The following is an 18,318-nucleotide window of genomic DNA, read 5'->3' on the forward strand; positions in this document are numbered from 1 at the left end:
CCACCACATGAACTGGGAGAAGCAAGTAGCCAAAGCTCCCAGGCTTCTTCTGGGCCCTGCCCCACCTGTTCCCACCCATCTTGCTCCCTTCCAGATTCATCTCATTTAGAGTTTTGGGTTTCAGGATTCTTGGTACCTTTTGGACTCTGTTATGTCCACATTGGTCAAGCCTCTCTGGCTGAGTCAGACCCCCACCCTGGCTCTCTCTCTCTTGCTGTGTGGATTCTATTCTTGAACTCTCATCTGAAGTCTGACTGGATCTTAACCAACTTCACTGTCTTGTTCTCACTTCAGATTAGATCTGCCCTGTAGCAGTGCTCAGTTGAAATTTGCTTCCACTCCTTTTAGCTTCTGGCTCCCAATCCAGGACATCTGCTGTGTGACCCTTCTTCCTGTGTTTGTCTGCACAAACTACCTCTCCAGACACCTCAGTTCAGTTCACCTGACTGTTCTGCCCACTGTTTGGCATTGGACCCAGAGAGATCTGCTTCAGAGGCAAATATGTAGTTATTTCATGCCTTGCTGCACTTCATAAGGAAATAAGAATGCATGAAATTTTTACAATACAACATAACCTCAAACAATTTTCTTTAAAATACTTGTTCAGCTTGTTTTATGCACCTTACTTAATAACTTTAATTTTAGCTGTCCTAGTATGGCTTTGAACATTTGGTGTCTTGAAATATATGTTTTCTTTCACTCATTATCACCACAGATTCAAGCTCATTCACCTAGATTGGTTCATATGTTTATATGCTTTGAGTCATCCATAAAGCAAAACTAAAAGTTTAACTCTGTCATCCTGAGCTGGTGTTCTCATTGCTGTCTCTGCAGGGATTTCTTGTCTGGTGACATAAGATGAGGATTCATTCTGATGTTTGGATAAAGCAGCAGCTAAAAACTTTCAGCAACCTGGGGACTATGCTGGTTCATTTCTGCAAATATCGGTAGTTCAACATCAGAACATGTTTTTCTTAAGTCACTTAAAATCCTCATTTGTGAAATCAAAGGTTCTGTCCTTTTTTCTTCTGCAAGAGAGGTCAGCAAACTGTGGTCTGTGTTTGGACTGCAAAGCCTAAAATATTTACCATCTGTCCCTTTGCAGGAAACTTTTTTCCCAACCGGTTCTGGAAAATAAGCCATGGTGGTTATTTGTATATATATTAAAGGTTATCAATGTGACATTGAAATGGGTAGGCCTTGGAGATTGGTGAATTATCTAAACCTGGGTGCAACATTTGGTTTGTGATGCAAATGCTCAATTTTGGAGGGCAAGGACTCAAAGCTCTTGGAAGATTCACAGAGGGGTCCGTGACCTCAAAACATTGAGAATTACAACCTATCATCTCCTGCTGGGCAGTGTGCCTGAGTGCCATAGCTGACCACAGCATCTAGATGTGGGCAACGAGACTGACAATCATATGTGCCTTGAAGGTCCTGCTAGAATCCACTTCATACCAGAGGATGTGAAAAAGCTTACATAAAACTCCATGTAAATATGATTTTTCCATGATCATTTATTTTTGTCCTTGGGTCATGATGTCTGATGTCCCCTTATTTTTGTCTCCTCTGAAATGCATCATCAGAATCTTCACCCTAGGTACCACTGCATAAGGGATCATGCTTCCTACCACATACCTTTATCTGCCTTCTGACACTCTATCAGCTTTTAGAATCAGCCCCAACAAGTGCACACCAGGACACTTGGAGCTGGATTTGGGGTCTCTTGAAGTACCTGCCTTTCATCTTGTCCCTTGGCACATCCATCTCTTTTTCTGTAGATGCTGGTCTGCACTTTTTAGTCCTGCTTTAATAATCATGATTTATATTTGATATTATTGATGCTTTTGGAAAATATATAGGATATAAATGATAAGTATATAATTGAAGATGTCAGGTACAGTGGAAAGACAATGGAAACTCCCATTATGCCTGAGAAGAATGATCCCAAACCATTAAGGGAGACAGGATGGTGTCTGCCTTTGGGGTTCTGCTGCACCCTTATCTGCTCTGATAGCTTTCTATTTTCTTTCAATAATTCATCATATTGACTATTAATATCACTTGGAACTTTTATTCCATTTTCCATTTTGTGTATTATCTATAAATACAAGATCATTATCTCCCACTCAAAGCCACAGGAAATTCATTAAGTAATGACTAAGGCAGTCAGGCATGGTGGCTCACCCCTGTAATCCCAGTAGCTTGGGAGGCTGAGACAGGAGGATCACAAGTTCAAATGCAGCCTCAGTAACTTAGCAAGGCCCTAAGCAACTTAGCAAGACCCTATCTCAGAATAAAAAATAAAAAGAGCTGGAACTTCAGTGGTTAAACTCCTCAGGGTTCAATCTCTGGCAAAAAGAAAGAAAAACAGAGAGGCAGGAGGGAGAGAAAGAGGGAAGGAGGGAGAAAGGAAGGAAAGAAGGAAGGAAGGAAGGAAAGAAAGAAGGAAAGAAGGAAGGAAGGAAGGAAGGAAGGAAGGAAGGAAGGACTAGTTTATTTCTATTACCCAATCTGATCACCTGCAAAAGAGAAAATCACAAACTGTGTAGGTGGAAAGAATAAGTAGGTTTCAAAGAATTCCTGGTTTTAGTCACCAGCATGGCCCAGACAAAAGATGGCAGTGGCTTGGAATAGAGCAGTGGATAGGCTTAGGTGGAGGAACCCACAGAATTTGCAGATCAGTTGAATGTGGGGTGATATTCAAGAGAATGAGGGTCATTCTGCTGTTGTCCTCTTGAGCCTCTGGGTGAAAATAATCAAGCTACTTACTGAGATGGCAGAAAAATTAAGAATGATGATAAACATTCTCACCAAATTTCTCCTAATAACCATTAAATGCCTCGAAGACCTAATTCTGCTCTACTATATTTTTTGGGCCACATCTTCGCAGATGCTTTGAAATCATCCTCAACAGGAAGCAAAACCTCATCAGAGCTGGGTCCAGTGCCCAACTCCAGCTCCATGACAGTTCTGTGTTTAATCTATTCTAAAGTCAAAACTATTGCCCTTGATGGTATTTTGTGGAATTTCTACTCTTTACAAACTTTCCTTCCTTCCTATTTCTTTATTTTCATTCCCCTTCATTCTCGTGCCCTCTGAATGCATAACTCTTTGCTGATGTATTAGTCAACTTTTCATCATGGTGACAAAACACCTGAGAAAACAACTTATAGAGAGGAAAGTTTTGTTTTGACTCAATTTCAGAGAATTTAGTCCATGATCTCTTGGCCCTGTTTCTCTGGGCATGTGGTAGGATTGTACAAAATGGAAGGGAACACATGACTGAGGAAGCTGCTCACCTCCTGGTGATCAGGAAGCAAGAAGAAGAGGCAGAAGAAGGGACCAGGGTCCCACAGTCCCTTTCAAGGGCATGCCCCCCTGACCTAACTTCCTCCTGCTAGACTCTACCTCTTAAAGGTTCCACTGCCTCCCAGTTGCACCACAGGCTGATAACCAAGATTTTAACACTTCCAAACCATAGCAGCCATAACAGGGCTTTTGTTACACTGAAGCAAATTGAATGTGTTCCAGGCACCAAAGATGGAGGAGCCTTATGAAGTTTCTCTGTGCTTCTCATAGCACCCAGCATGATAGAGGGAACATAAGCCAGACATGACTGAGCACCTTTTGCCATTGCTGCATGGGCTAAGCAAACACCCAACTCAGAGATGGACAACTACCCCTGTGGACTTCAGCAACTGGACTGGGTTTTATTTATTGTTGGATGCTCACAGAGTCACACAAAAGCTAACCATGAAGGCCTTGGTTTCAATCCCCAGTACTGCAAAAAAAAAAAAAAAAGGAAAAAAAAAAAAAAAAAGCTAAGCATGCAGTAGATGCTTTATAATCTTATTTATAATCTTTATTAAACTGACCAGATCTGACTCTTTGTGGAGATTATGTAAAGTAACTCTGTTAGTCAGCTTTTCATCTCTGTGAGCAAAACACCTGACAAGAGCAACATAGAGGAGGGAAAGTTTTATTGTGGTTCATGGTTTCAGAGGTTTCGTCCATGGTGAACTGACTCCATTGCTCTGGGTCCAAGACATCATGGCAGAAGGGTGTGATAGAGGGAAGCTGCTCAGGATATGGTGACTGGGAAGCAGAGAGAGGAGAAGAGAAAAAGAGGACTGGGCCACAGAAGAGATGAACCCTTCCAGGGCATGCCCCCAGTAACCCACCTCCTCCAGCCACACCCCACCTGCCTACAGCTGCTACCCAATCAGCCCATTCACATTAGGATGGACCTATTTGATCATAGTTCTCAAAATCTAATCATTTCACCTCTGAATATTAATCCAGGAGCTTTGGGAGGATACCTCATATCCAAATCATAAATACCCAATGTCTGTATGATGAGATGTGCTGTGTATGGAATAGCTCAGATCATGAGATGGGCTAGAGGACAAGACAGGTGAGGGTGGAAAGGTAAGGGGATTTATTTTCCACTCATCAGCTGAACCTTTTGTGGGGTAGAAATGGACTATTCTTTGGCTGAAGTGAAACAACTTTTCTCCAACTTCCCTCAGCAAATCTTGAATGAATGAGTGAATGAACGGACAGATGAATGAACAGACAGTTAATAAAAAGACCAAGTGAAATTTGTTTCTGTTCCTTTGTTTTGTAATGTTGGGGATCTTACTCAGGGCTTTGCACTTGCAAGGCAAGCACGGCACCTCTGAGCTACAGGTCAATACCTAGAACATTGCTTCGTATGGAGAAAATGCAGTACTAAGTGTCTGACAGAAAGACAGAACAGCTTCATCCACAGCAGGCAGTACCGACCACAGCCACATTCTGGCATCACATGAGCAAAGGGGGTCCACCGGAACAGGCACATCCTGGAGGAGACCCCCAAGTTCTGAGGATCCTGTACAGTGCCTCAAGCTGAGATGCTGTGTTTTCATTCTCCTTTCCCCCACAGGACCATGGCAGATCACCTTGACCTTCTCTTAGGAGTGGTGCTCATGGCCGGTCCTGTGTTTGGTATTTCTTCCTGCTCCTTTGATGGTCGGATGGGCTTTTTTCATTTCTGCAATATCACCAAGATTCCCCGGGTCCTCAACACCACAGAGAAGCTCCTGCTAAGCTTCAACTACATCAGAGCCATTATGACCACCTCATTCCCCCGCCTGGAGCAGCTGCAACTACTAGAGATCAGGGGCCAGTTTACTCCCTTGACAGTGGACAAAGAGGCCTTCAGAAACCTGCCCAATCTTAGGATCTTGGATCTGGGTAAAAATCAGATCAACTTCTTGTATCCGGATGCTTTCCAGGGACTATTCTATCTGCTTGAACTGAGACTATTTGCCTGTGGGCTCTCTGATGCTGTATTAAGAGATGGTTATTTTAGAAATTTGATTTCTTTAATTCACTTAGACCTATCCTACAATCAAATTGGTAGCCTTTATCTTCATTCTTCATTTCAGGAACTGAATTCCTTGAAGTCCCTAGATTTTTCCTTCAACCAAATATCCATCTTATGTGAAGGTGGGCTCAAGCCACTTCAAGGAAAAACGCTCTCTCTTTTCAGACTCAAAGCTACTAACCTGTACAAGGGAGTCTCCGTGGACTGGGAGAAATGCATGAATCCATTCAGAAATATGCAGCTGGAAACCCTTGATGTTTCCAAAAACGACTGGACCGTGGCTATCACAGGAAACTTCAGCAATGCCATCAGGGGAAGCCAGACTTCCTCTTTGATTCTCACCTACCATATTATGGGTTCTGGGTTTGGCTTCCAAAACATCAAAGATCCTGATGAGAACACATTCTCTGGCCTGGACAGAAGCTCAGTGGTATACCTGGATCTTTCACACGGGTATATCTTCTCCTTGAACCCCCGACTCTTTAAGACACTCAAGGAGTTGAAACTTCTGAACCTTGCCTGCAACAAGATAAACAGGATTGCAGACAAAGCATATTATGGACTTGAGAGCCTCCAAATACTCAATATATCATGTAACCTTCTTGGGGAACTTTATAATTCTAGTGTAGCCTACCTTGATCTCCAAAAGAATCACTTTGAATAATTCAGGACCAGACTTTCAGATTCCTAAAAGAATTACACAACTTAGATCTCCGGAATAATGCTCTTAAAAACATTTCTTTTATTCCAAAATTACTATGCTCTTAGGTGGCAATAAACTGGTGACTTTGCCAAATATTAACTTTAAAGCCAACTACATTCACTTATCAGAGAATAGGCTAGAAAATCTGACTGACCTCTACCGCCTTCTCCAGGTATCTCAGCTCCAAACTCATTTTAAATCAAATCGCCTTTCCTCTTATGACCCAAATCACACCCCTCCGGGTAATCACAACTTAAAACATCTTCTCCTTGGAGAAAATATGTTGCAACTTGCCTGGGAAACTGGGTTCTGCTGTGATGTTTTTAAGGGGCTCTCCCATCTCCAGGTTCTGTATCTGAATAATAACTATCCTAATTTCCTTCCCCCTGGAGTATTTAGCAATCTGACTGCATTGAGGGGACTCAACTCCAACAGGCTCATGGTTCTTTCTCCTGGTAGTTTACCTGCTAATTTAGAAGTCCTGGATATATCCAGAAACCATCTCCTATCTCCTGATCCTGGTATTTGCATCGCTTAACTTCTTGGACATAACCCATAACAAATTCATTTGTGAGTGTGAACTCAGCACTTTTATAAGTTGGCTCAATCAAACCAATGTCACTCTATTGGGATCTCCTGCAGATATAAACTGCATGTATCCTAACTCACTCTTGGGGGTTTCCCTCTACTCCATTTCCATGGAAGACTGTGATGAAGAGGAAGTCTTAAAGTCCCTAAAGTTTTCCCTTTTTATCTTATTCACTGTGACTTTGACTCTGTTCCTCATGACCATTCTCATAGTCACAAAGTTCCGGGGATTTTGTTTCATCTGTTATAAGGCAGCCCAGAGACTGCTGTGCAATGACCATCTGCAAAGAATAGAACCTGATAGGTACAGATATGATGCCTACTTTTGCTTCAGTAGCAAAGACTTTGAGTGGGTACAGAATGCTTTTCTGAAACACCTGGACACTCAGCACAGTGACCAAAATAGATTTCACCTGTACTCTGAAGAAAAAGACGTCATCCCAGGAGAAAACCACATCACCACCATCCAGGCTGCCATCTGGAACAGCAGAAAGATCATCTGTCTTGTGAGCAGACACTTCCTTAGGGATGGGTGGTGCCTGGAAGCCTTCAGTTATGCCCAAAGCAGGTGCCTCTCTGACCTCAGTAGTGTCCTCATCATGGTGGTGGTTGGGTCACTGTCCCAGTACCAGCTGATGAAACACCAGTCAATCAGAGGATTTATACAGAAGCAGCAGTGCTTGAAGGGGCCTGAGGATGTCCAAGATGTTGGCTGGGATCTCAATAAACTCTCTCAGCACATCCTAAAGAAAGAAAAAGGAAAGAAGACAATCGCATTTAATTGCAAACAATAGCAACTATCACCTAGTAAAAAGAGCAGCATGCAATTTATCCCTACAAATAACTCTTGACTTTGTATTTGCACAAAGTTATCATTGGGGGCTCTTTTCAGAGGTCTTTTCCCTATTATGAAAACATGAATCTCTTGGCTTTCCTGTCAACACAACGCTTTGTCTCACTGACCTCCAAGTGGAAAATAATATCTAGAAAATTGCAACTGCCCCAAGAGATTCTCACTCACCATTAATTTCCCGTCAGACCCAGTAATACTCTTCTCTCCTGTTATGTGGACTATTGAATGTCCTCTCATCATGGAAAAGACACCTTGGAAGAAGTTACAGGTGACTTCATGCTTTCTCAGCATTCAGTTCAAGAATGGGCTGGTCTGTGATTCTGAGGTCTTTGTGTTCTGCAAAACAATACTGAGTAGAAAACAAATAGAGGCGATCTCTTTCCTTCTTTGGTCTTAAGAACAATGCCAGTGCTGGAATTGGGTCACACTCTCTTGGGGTTAACAGGTAGCCCTGAGGAGACTTCAACTCTGGTTCTAAACCTTGTGGGCCATGACCATTTTGCATGTGACCCTTCTTTCAGCCTGGCACTCAGGACCTTCCATGTTAGCACCAACCTACCTCTTGAACTTTTCTTCTACTGGTACCACCTCATTTATCAAATCAACAAGTTCTTGTAGGAAGGATTTGGAATTTATGCACAGATCCTGGACCAAATTTTGATTCTGCTGCTTGTTAGTTGTGTAACTTTGAGTATGTTACACCTTTGCTGGGCCTGTTTTCTCACCTGTGGACATCATAATATCACCTACATAAAGTCACTGGGAAAATTAAATTAGTCAAGAATGTCAGGACTTCTCAGATCTTTTCCTCAGTTTTCCTAATGGCCACAAGAGACTACGTAAACTGAATGCCCTCTGGAGGCAGTTACAACTTCTTTGAATTTGTAATTTTTTGACCCAAAAAGGAATCTACATGTATTTTGCATTTGAATTATTTTTTGCATTTCTTAATATAAGTCAGTTTCTGCAAAAACATTAATAAAATTTTTAGCCAAAGAACTTGTGTCATAATTACCTGTTAGTTTCACATTCAACCTTTCCCACGTCCAACATACTGTAGTCAGGTCAATGATTACAGCTCAAGGGGTACTCCTGGGCCTGGGACTCAGCACTCCACAATATCATTCCCTTCCCCTCATGGTGCACCCCAGCCCTCACTTTTCTAAAACACACACACACACACACACACACACACACACACACACACACACTCAGGCTATTCTCATCCTGGTTTCTTTGAGCCAACACATCCATGAGGCTGAGCTCACCCCACACCCAGTGATGAACTTGTCCTCATGAAAGCCATGAACACCCTACTCTGTTCTTCCTTTCTGGACTATTTTCCCAGGTCTTTCAATACATGTTCTTCAAAATCAGAGTCATGAAACCCCTGGGGATCCCTGCAAACCAAAGTCCTCTGCCTTGTGAAAACTCTTGGCATGTTATCTGTTCTATTTAAACTAGCACTTTCTATTTCCCACCTTCTTGAGAGTGGTGAGCCTGTCTGGCCACCTGCCCCTCTGAATTGTAGACCCCATGAACCATCTTCTATGTCTCACCCTCACTGGCCATCACAGATCTCAAGTATTTTCAGGTCTTCACCAGAGTCTCCCACCAGCACATTTTGTCTGAGCTTCCTCCTCCATTGAATTTCTTCTCCCTACCCTGGTCTTTTGGTGAATTTCCTAGACTAGCATGACTTCCTATTCATCATGGGCCCATAGATTTCTGTCACTAAGATGCGATCCTTTTGTCAATGTGATTTGTATGTGTGAGCCTGGACTCAGGACTGTGAGACCCTGATGACAGGACCCTGCCCTGTTCATCTGTGTATCCCAGATCCAGAATGATACCTGGGCCTTAGTATGTGCTTAATAAATACAGGACATGTACTGTGATGTCCAGCCACCCCTGTGTCAACAACTGCTGCTGACAGAGTGTGTGGGGAGGGACCAGGCAGGAAGGGGCCATGAGAATGGGAAGTCCACAGAGGTGTTGAATGGCAGGCTGAAGCAGGAGGAGACCACAGACTAAGAAATCAACTCAACTCCCAAGCATGGGTGGTGGGACAAACTGCAGCCTAGACCAGGAGCAAGAGATGGGCTAGAATGGAGAGGGGAGGAGGAGAATCTGCAGTGGATAAAGTCCTCTTGAACCTTGTACTAAGAAATAGAGTAAAACAATCCAAATAGCTGCTGCCAGCAAGAGTTACAAACACAAGTCAAGAAGATCATGGAAGGCCACATTGGGCCAAGTCAGTCCTACCTGTCACCCGGGCTCATCAGTCATGGTTCTCTCCAAGCCACAGGAGCAAGAGCAGCCATGATGCCCAGAAGTGTCCTCATCTGCACCTTTTGTAAGGGCAGGTCTCCTGAGGAAAGGAGGTTGCCAGTTTTGGGTGGGGAGTGGGGCTAGGGTGGGAGTAGTGCCAAACCAGGGACCCCCCTTGCTTTGGGTGACCATCACCATGACTCTTATTTTCCAACCCAAACCTCAGACATGTAAAATTACAAATGCAAATGTATTCATAGAACAGTAAGTTGGAAGACAGATACGTCTTGATACAGCCTCTCCTAATCCCCATATTTAAGAACATAAATACCAGGGAATTTACCTCATGAAACACATTAAACAAGCACCTTTTGTCACTTCTATGCAGAGTTCACAGGAGACCTACCTGTTCACCGTACATCCTAGTCACTATTGAATTCAACATTTCACTCTAGTTCATTCCAAAACTTCCCTTTGGCCAAGACCCAAATCTTTCTTAAATTCTTTTCATTTGTCTTTTCTTCTATCACCAGGCTCAGCAGCTATATTTCTTTTTGAGGGCATTTTCCCAAGTCTTCCTCACTCTGTAAGAGTTACTGCACATAAGCCAAGAGGAGGGTCAAGCACAACCATGTTGAGAAGTGAGTGCTGGCTGGTGGTGCAGGGTGGGGGTGTCAGTGGTACCCTTCTTGCTGAGCAATTGTTCCTCGCTCACTTCACAGCAATTTAAAGTCAGGTCTCATTAAACAGACAAACCCCATTGTGCTGGCAGATTTCCATCATGATAGCAAATACTTGAGATATTAAACTTAAAAAGACAAAAGGTTTGTTTCCACTCCCATTTTCAGAGCTTACAGTCCATGGTCAGCCAACCTCATTGCTTTCTGGCCTGCAGTGAGGCAGTACATCATGGCAGGGAGCATGTGATGGAGCAAAGCTACTCACCTCATGGCTGGAAAACAAAAATAAGGAAGAGGAAGGGGCTGAGGTCCCCAGTTTCCTTGGAGCACATGTCCATAGTAACCTGAAGACATGCCACTAGACCCTGCCTCTTAAGGTTCCCATCACCCCCAGCCACTGTGGTGCACACCTGTAATCCCAGAGACTGGGAGGAACCACTGAGGCAGGAGGATCACGAGTTCAAGGCCAGTCACAGCAAAAGCAAGGCACTAGCAACTCCGTGAGATCCTGTCTCTCCATAAAATACAAAATAGGGCTTGGGATGTGGCTCAGTGGTTGAGTGCCCCTGAGTTAAATCCCCCATTCCCACCAAAAAAAAAAAAAAAAAAAATGTTTCCATCACCTCCCAATAGTACCATTCTGGAAACTGTGGGAAGGGGTCTTTGAGAAATGTTCAAGATCCAAACTATAGCATCCACTGAGCACAGTCCTTTGGAGTCATGCCAAAATAGTAGAAACTACTATAGTTCAATCTAAGAAAGCCTAGAGTTTGTCATGTTCAAAATTGATACTATTCTGGAAAATTTAGAATAGTGATTGGGGCTGCTGAAAGCTTCAAAGAGAATCTTCCTTGTTGCCCCAAATACAAGGGACTTTGAAAAGTTCTTGCCAATCACACGCACCTGTAGTGAATACTAGTTTGGATAGTGTTTAATAAATGTAAAACAAATTTGACTTAAAGCTTTAAATCATAAAATGAGAAGGAAATCAAGAGCCATGGCTCCATTAATTAGAAGAGAGCATCAATGAGTGAAAGGCAAACTGTAGCACGGAAGAAGATATTTGTAGAATATTTATTTGAAAAGGACTCACAATGCAAATATGAAAACATGTTTATAAACCAATAAGAAAAAGACAATGGCAAAGAAAAATGGGGAAGAGATTAAAGAATTTTATAAAAGAATATCCAAAGTCCAATCTGTAAATGAAAATATGTTCAAGTTCCTTCAGTCATCAGAGAAATGCAAATTGAAATCACATTGTAACCAGGCTTGCAATCCCAGCAACTCAGGAGGCTGAGGAAGGATTGCACATTAAAGGACAGCCTGGGTGACTTAAAAATAAAAATAAAATGAGCTGGAAATGTAGATCAGAGGTAGACCATCCCTGAGTTCAATTCCCAGTAATCAAGATAAAATAAAATGATATACTGTCATACCACTACGAAACCACCAGATTGGCTAAAATTAAGAGGGCTGACAATATCCAATAGTGGAAAAGATAAAGAACAATTGAAACTCTCCTCTGTTATTAGGAATTGGTATAATTTTATAAAGTTTGCCGTTCTCTATGGAAGTTGAATCCACACACGCCCTATCATGCTGCAGTTTTACTCATAGGTAAATTTTATTCACCAGGTATTACCACCATTCACATGTGCACCAAAAGACATGTAAAACATCTCAGAATCATTATAAGTAATACCCAGTATTGGAAATGACCCACGTGTTCATTATCCATACAATGGACAAATTGTGTGATTGAAAACTAGACAAATGAAAACCAGTTACGGTGACAAGTAAAAACATGAGTGAAACTCACAAAAATGTTAAGTCGTAACGAAGCATGATGATTATTTACTGAGTGGTTCCATTTTTAGAAACTTCAAAAAGGCAAAATCCATCTTCGATAATGAAGATAATGGTCACCTTTGAAAAGCACTGGTGGGGACTGTTGAGATACTGGTTATTTTCCATTTCTTGACCAGGATGATGGTAATTGGGTGTGTGCACTTAGTGGTGTTGCATAATATCTGCACCCATTAATTTGTTCACTTATCTGTAACACCTTATTCTTTAATTTAAAAATAAAAATTTTAAGAAGGCAGATTTTTTTTCATTGTTGTTAAAGGAATAGAAGACATTTAGTAGACTGATTCATGTAGAACTGATGGGACTTGCTCTCCTCTATGCCTTATTTTTGCAAAATGAGTTTTTCCTTGCTTACCCAATGAGGAGCAGAGGACTGCACGCTTTTGTTAAGGGTCTTTTGTAGTAGTTGATGTTTAACTCTGTACATGCATTTCATTAACAACTGTTAAAATAGGCAAAAGCAAATATGTACTTACACAAAATTGAGATGATGACTTCTGTCCATGGCAGCAGACAGAGAATATACACAGAATCAGCCAGAAATTTTAAATTAAACCACAAAGAAAAAAATTACTTCAGCAGATGAATATACATGCAAACAACATATATATGTGTTTAGATAATGTTTTTCTTAATTTTATTTTTCTTAAGATTAAAGGAATTTTTAATCTGTTTTACTTAGTAATTAAATGTTTTATTTCTCAATAGCTTTCATTTACATTGAACTTTTATGAAATTAAACCTTTTTATTTACAGAAAATTCCCTGGAAAGAACTTGCTAAGGCTCCTAGATCCCTCTCAGGCATCACAGTCCAGGTAAGTCTGAAAAGGTGGCTTTATATCTGAAACTTGGGGACCTGATCCAAGTGGCTGGAAATCGTGTTTCTTTTCCCAGCTCAGGTCATTCACCTCCACAGGCCTATTTCCCTGTCTCCTCCCCAGGAAGGTCGCCTCTCTAAGATGTGATAAAAATTGATGACATCATGTCTCTTTGGGAGCCTGGCTGCCCTTCAGGGAGCAGGTGTTGTGGAGGACGGGAGGCTGGGGCCCTTTTCTGCTGCACTGACCTGGGTTCACTGCACAGGTAGCCCTCAGGGCCTAACACTTGAGGCCACCTCCATGGTTTTTCCCATGGCCTGGGCCATTAATTGGATCCCAGGGTTTTCTCCAGCTGCAGTTGTGTTATAGGGTCAGCTGTTCCATCCAGCGGAACCGGTGCGGAGAAAGGAGACACCACCAATCTTTAGTTGATGAGATTTATTGTGTCCTTCCTGTTTTCCTGCCTCCTTTTTTCTCCCCATATCTCTCTTCTTCTGCCCTCTCCCTCTCTCCTCCCCCAGGCTCCTAGCTTATCAGCCAATTATAGCAAAGCTTCCTCTCATGCAGGAGAGCATGCAGAGGAATGTCAGCATAGCACTATATGGATCACGAGCTGTCCACACACAGCATGATATTAGATAGCCAATCCTAGAGCCTGGCGTTAACACGTCATAAGTCTCCAAGGAACTAGTAGGCAAGCAACCTTTTTGGACTTTTTGGATACTTCCTTATTTTGGTATCCAGTGCCCTTTGGCTCACTGCCAGACACCATCTTGCCCAAGACGGCCCTCAGCAGGCTCTCCCTTTTTGTTATAAAAAGAAAAGGACAGGGACTGTGCCTTTCTTAGGTGCCAGAGTCAGACTTTATCCTTACCCGTCATTGGGAGTCAAAGAGCTGTTGGCATGCTTTGATCCCTGTCTTAGGTTGGTATAAAGTCCACCCTGTGCTTACCTGTCATTGACTACCAGTCCTGTAATTGGGAGAGCCAAATCTGAGGATCAGAGCCTCGGTCCATGGCCATAAGGGCTTGCTGTACCACTAAGGTTTGCCGTCTTTGATGACTCCTTAGAGACAACAGATATCTGAGCAGCAATAATAACAGCAAGAACAACAATCCCATCATAGCAAAACTTCCCATCCATTGTTTACCAAATTGTAACGCTGACTGTAAGAAACTAATGGCTTCTGGCATACCCGGGACCTTGACCTGAGTACTATTTACCACAAATATAGAATTTCTTAATAGGGTAGTCAAATTAGTAAACTCTTTAGTCCCATGTCCCATTAAGCATGTTTCCAAGCTGTTTGGACAGATTGGAAGAAGCAGTAATATTAGAATAGGGTATCGGGTAATGCATAGTGCTTGGGCGTGCACTAGACAGCCCGTCTGTGCGGTAACTGTCAACATGTCCACTTATTCTTGTAGTAAGTCCACTCTTGGTTTAGAATCAGGATTCTCATGGCAAGATGCACATTGATGTTTTCCTGGGCTGTCAATGCTTCAGCAGTGGCTTGTGACAGATTATTGAGCATGTGAGCAGTAGGAATAGCAGTTCCTAGGGCAAGTCCAGCAGCAGTGGCAGCAGCCGCAGCAGCTGCCGCAGCAACAGCAATGGCTAGAATGTCTGAGATACCAAAATCTCTTTTTGCTTTCACGGGTAGGAAATTCCACTCACTATGAATTAAGGTCACTGGGACTGGAATGAATTTTGGAATCTGGCAATCACAGCCAGAGGAAATAGTGAAGCATCCCAACAACTAGACACATAACACTCTTAACACATAACACATAACACTCTAAACACATAACATAGTTAAGGACCTCAGTATCATTATCATTGTTATTAGTAATGTTAATATTAAACTTAGAACTGTTAGACAGAATGAACACCAATGGATACGTGACACATATGGGAGTAGGGGGGAAAGCCTGATAAAAGGAAGAGTAATTGGCCTTGCACCCTGTATAACTATAAACAGGTCTATTACTTCCCTTTATATAGGCTTGCTTTTGACTGCACCTTTACTGAATGAGAGAGAGATTGCCTCCCTGTATTATGGCAGTTTCTGAGGTGGCTAACCAGAGGAAGCAAAACTACCTCTTAACTTGAAGTTTAGACTAGTAATAAGTGGCTATACAGTGGAACCAGCTGGTAGGTAAGGGATACCTAGAAGTTCTGTACTAGGAAATAATTGAGGGAAAACTTGTGTGTCATGAGTGATATATCCCCAAAAGTTTTAAGAAGAGCTAACAACAGCAGGCTTACCACCATCACCATCATTTTGTGTTTCAGTGCCATTTTCTTTCTTATGGATAGTTCTTACCAAGCACTCTGGGACCCAGATAGGTTGTTGTTGGTCCTGAGGAAAAACACAAACAGATCCTCTCCCCCAAATTAATACTGGGTCAGGTCCTTTCCAGGACCCAGTCAAGATGTCTTTCCACTTTGCTTGTGGATGGCCACCAGACTTTCCACTAAAATGTCTATCAGCCGCAGTACAGCCCATAGCATCCAAAGTTAAGAAATTGAGGGTGAATAAAGCAAGGTTAAGTCTGTTCTTGGGAGGGGCTAATGCTCCTGTTCCCCCTTTTTGTTTAGCTAAGCAGACTTTCAATGTTTGATTAGCCCTTTCCACGATAGCTTGTCCTTGTGGATTGTAGGGCAATCCTGTAGAATGATAGATATTAAACTTTGAGCAAAACTGTTGAAATGAAGAAGTATATGCAGGCCCATTATCTGTTTTAACTGGTTTTGGCTTTCCCATAGTAGCAAAGGCTTGAAGGCAATGACCGATTACACTTATGTCTTTTCCCCTGTATGGGCGGTAGCAAATATATATCCTGAGTAGGTATCTACAGTTACATGTACAAATCTTAAAGTACCAAATTCAGGGATATGGGTGACATACATCTGCCATAGATGATTTGGAAGGAGTCCTCTAGGTTTGACTCCAAAATGAGGAACAGATAAATGAGGCACACAGGCAGGACACTATTTTACTATATTTCTGGCTTGTTCTTTTGTAATGTTATATTTTATTTTGTGAGTAGTAGCATTGGCATGAAAATCTTTATGGAAATTAATTGCTTCTTGTACAATATTAAACACATGAGGATCTCGAGTAGCTGAGTCTGCAGTAGAATTTCCTTGAGCTAAAGGCCCAGGTAAGCCTGAATGTCCTCTGATATGGCCTATATATAAAGGTTCTTTGCGAGCCCACAGAAGAGTTTGTACTTGATAAAAGCATTGTTGTAAGGTAGATTGAGGACTAATGGGTCCAGCTGTCTCAAGCCATGGCACAAGCTGGGCAATATAGAGACTGTAAGTATAAATATTTAAAGTTTCTCAGGAAATGTTTGTAAGGCAGTTATTATTGCTTCAGGTTTTTGAGCAGACTTATGAGAAGTAATAATAGTCTATACTTTATCAGAAACTACTGTAGATGTGCCGGAGGAGGAGCCATCTGTACAGATTGTATTTGCTGCTGGGATAGGTTGAGCCTTAACAACCTGAGGGAAAATAACAGGATGTCTTTTGAAGAAGCTGACAATAGGTGAACTTGGCAAGTGATTATCAAATGTGGCCATGGTGGAACAATAGACAATTGCCCAATCTTCATTATTGTTAACTAGTATTTCAATCTGTTTTGCCATGTATGGGACAATAACTGTCTGAGGATGAACTCCAAAAACTCAAAGGGCTGTCTTAAGTCCTAATGTAACTAGATTTGCTACCATCACAGGATACGGGGAAACAACATTTTTGGGGGACACTGGCAAATGGATCCATATCAGGAGTCCAGTTTGCCACAATAGACCTGTAGGAGTATATTGAGAATCTAATACTATGAGATTAAAAGGCAAGGATAGATCAACTCTATCATTATGAGCATTTTCTAAAGCTTGTTCTATTAACCTCAAGGCTTCTCTACCTTCAGGAGTTAAATTTCTGGGGGATGTAGGGTCTGAATCTCCTTGGAGAATATCAAACAGAGGCTTAAGTTGACCAGTAGTGATTCCCAAATTTGGTCTTATCCAATTTTTATCACCTAATAATTTTTGGAATCATTTAGAGTCTTAAGCTTTTCCGTGGCTAATTGAATTTTTTGTGGCCTAACACAGGTATCTAATATTTGATGTCCTAGAAAGGTAATAGGGCTGTGGGTTTGCACCTTTTCTGGGGCCACATGTAATCCCCATTTTTCTAGGGTATCAATAATATTGTTAAATGTCCTAAATAAAGTCTCCTATTTTCTGTGAACCAAAAGAATATCATCCATATAATGGAGACAATAAAGTTCTTTATAATTTTGCCTAATCTGTGATATAGCCTGGCCAACATATATTTGACACATAGTGGGACTATTTGCCATTCCCTGGGGAAGGACCACCCATTGGTATCTAGGATTAGGTCCTTCATTATTTAAAGAAGAAACGGAAAAGGCAAATCAAGGGCTATCCTCAGGATGAACAGGAATGGAAAAGAAACAATCTTTTATATCTATAGAGATGATATGATAATGTTTTGGAACAGCAGCTAACAAGGGGAGACCTAGTTACACCGGGCCCATAATCTACATACTGGAATTTATGGCTCTCAGATCTTGCAAAAGTCGCCATTTCCCAGACTTCTTATTTATGACAAAAATGGGTGTATTCCAAGGGGAAGTGCAAAGAATGATATGGTTTTCCTTCAATTGTTGATTAACTATTTCCTGGGCTGCCTCTATTTTTTCTATAGAAAGGGGCCACTGGGGGACCCACATAGGATTATTGGATTTCCTTGTTATCTTTTTTTTTTTAACTTTTTTTTTTTTGTAAACAAATGGTATACATGTTGTTTCTCTGTTTGTACATGGCGTAAAGGCATACCATTTGTGTAATCATAAATTTACATAGGGTAATATTGTTTGATTCATTCTGTTAGTTTTTTTCCCTTCCCCCCAACCCTCCCACCCCTCTTTTCCCTCTGTACAGTCCTTCCTTCCTCCATTCTTACCACCCTCCTTATCCCTAACCCTAAACCTAACCCTAACCCTAACGCCAACCCCTCTCACCCCCCATTATATGTCCTCATCCCCTTATCAGCGAGATCATTCATCCTTTAGTTTTTTGAGATTGGCTTATCTCACTTAGCATGATATTCTCCAATTTCATCC

General features: G+C 41.8%; 1 protein-coding gene across 1 annotated transcript; it reads left to right on the top strand.

The window, feature by feature from the left end:
• Positions 1-4,654: 4,654 nt before the first annotated feature.
• LOC124961695 (toll-like receptor 5) lies at positions 4,655-7,470 on the top strand. Its single transcript, XM_047520587.1, is given in 5 exon segments — positions 4,655-6,027; positions 6,030-6,125; positions 6,128-6,593; positions 6,595-7,418; positions 7,421-7,470. Coding segments are annotated over 5 exon segments (2,568 nt in total). The 5' UTR covers positions 4,655-4,895.
• The last annotated feature ends 10,848 nt before the right edge of the window (positions 7,471-18,318 follow it).

Source organism: Sciurus carolinensis, chromosome 12, assembly GCF_902686445.1.
Source record: "Sciurus carolinensis chromosome 12, mSciCar1.2, whole genome shotgun sequence".
NCBI classification, from domain to species: Eukaryota; Metazoa; Chordata; class Mammalia; order Rodentia; family Sciuridae; genus Sciurus; species Sciurus carolinensis.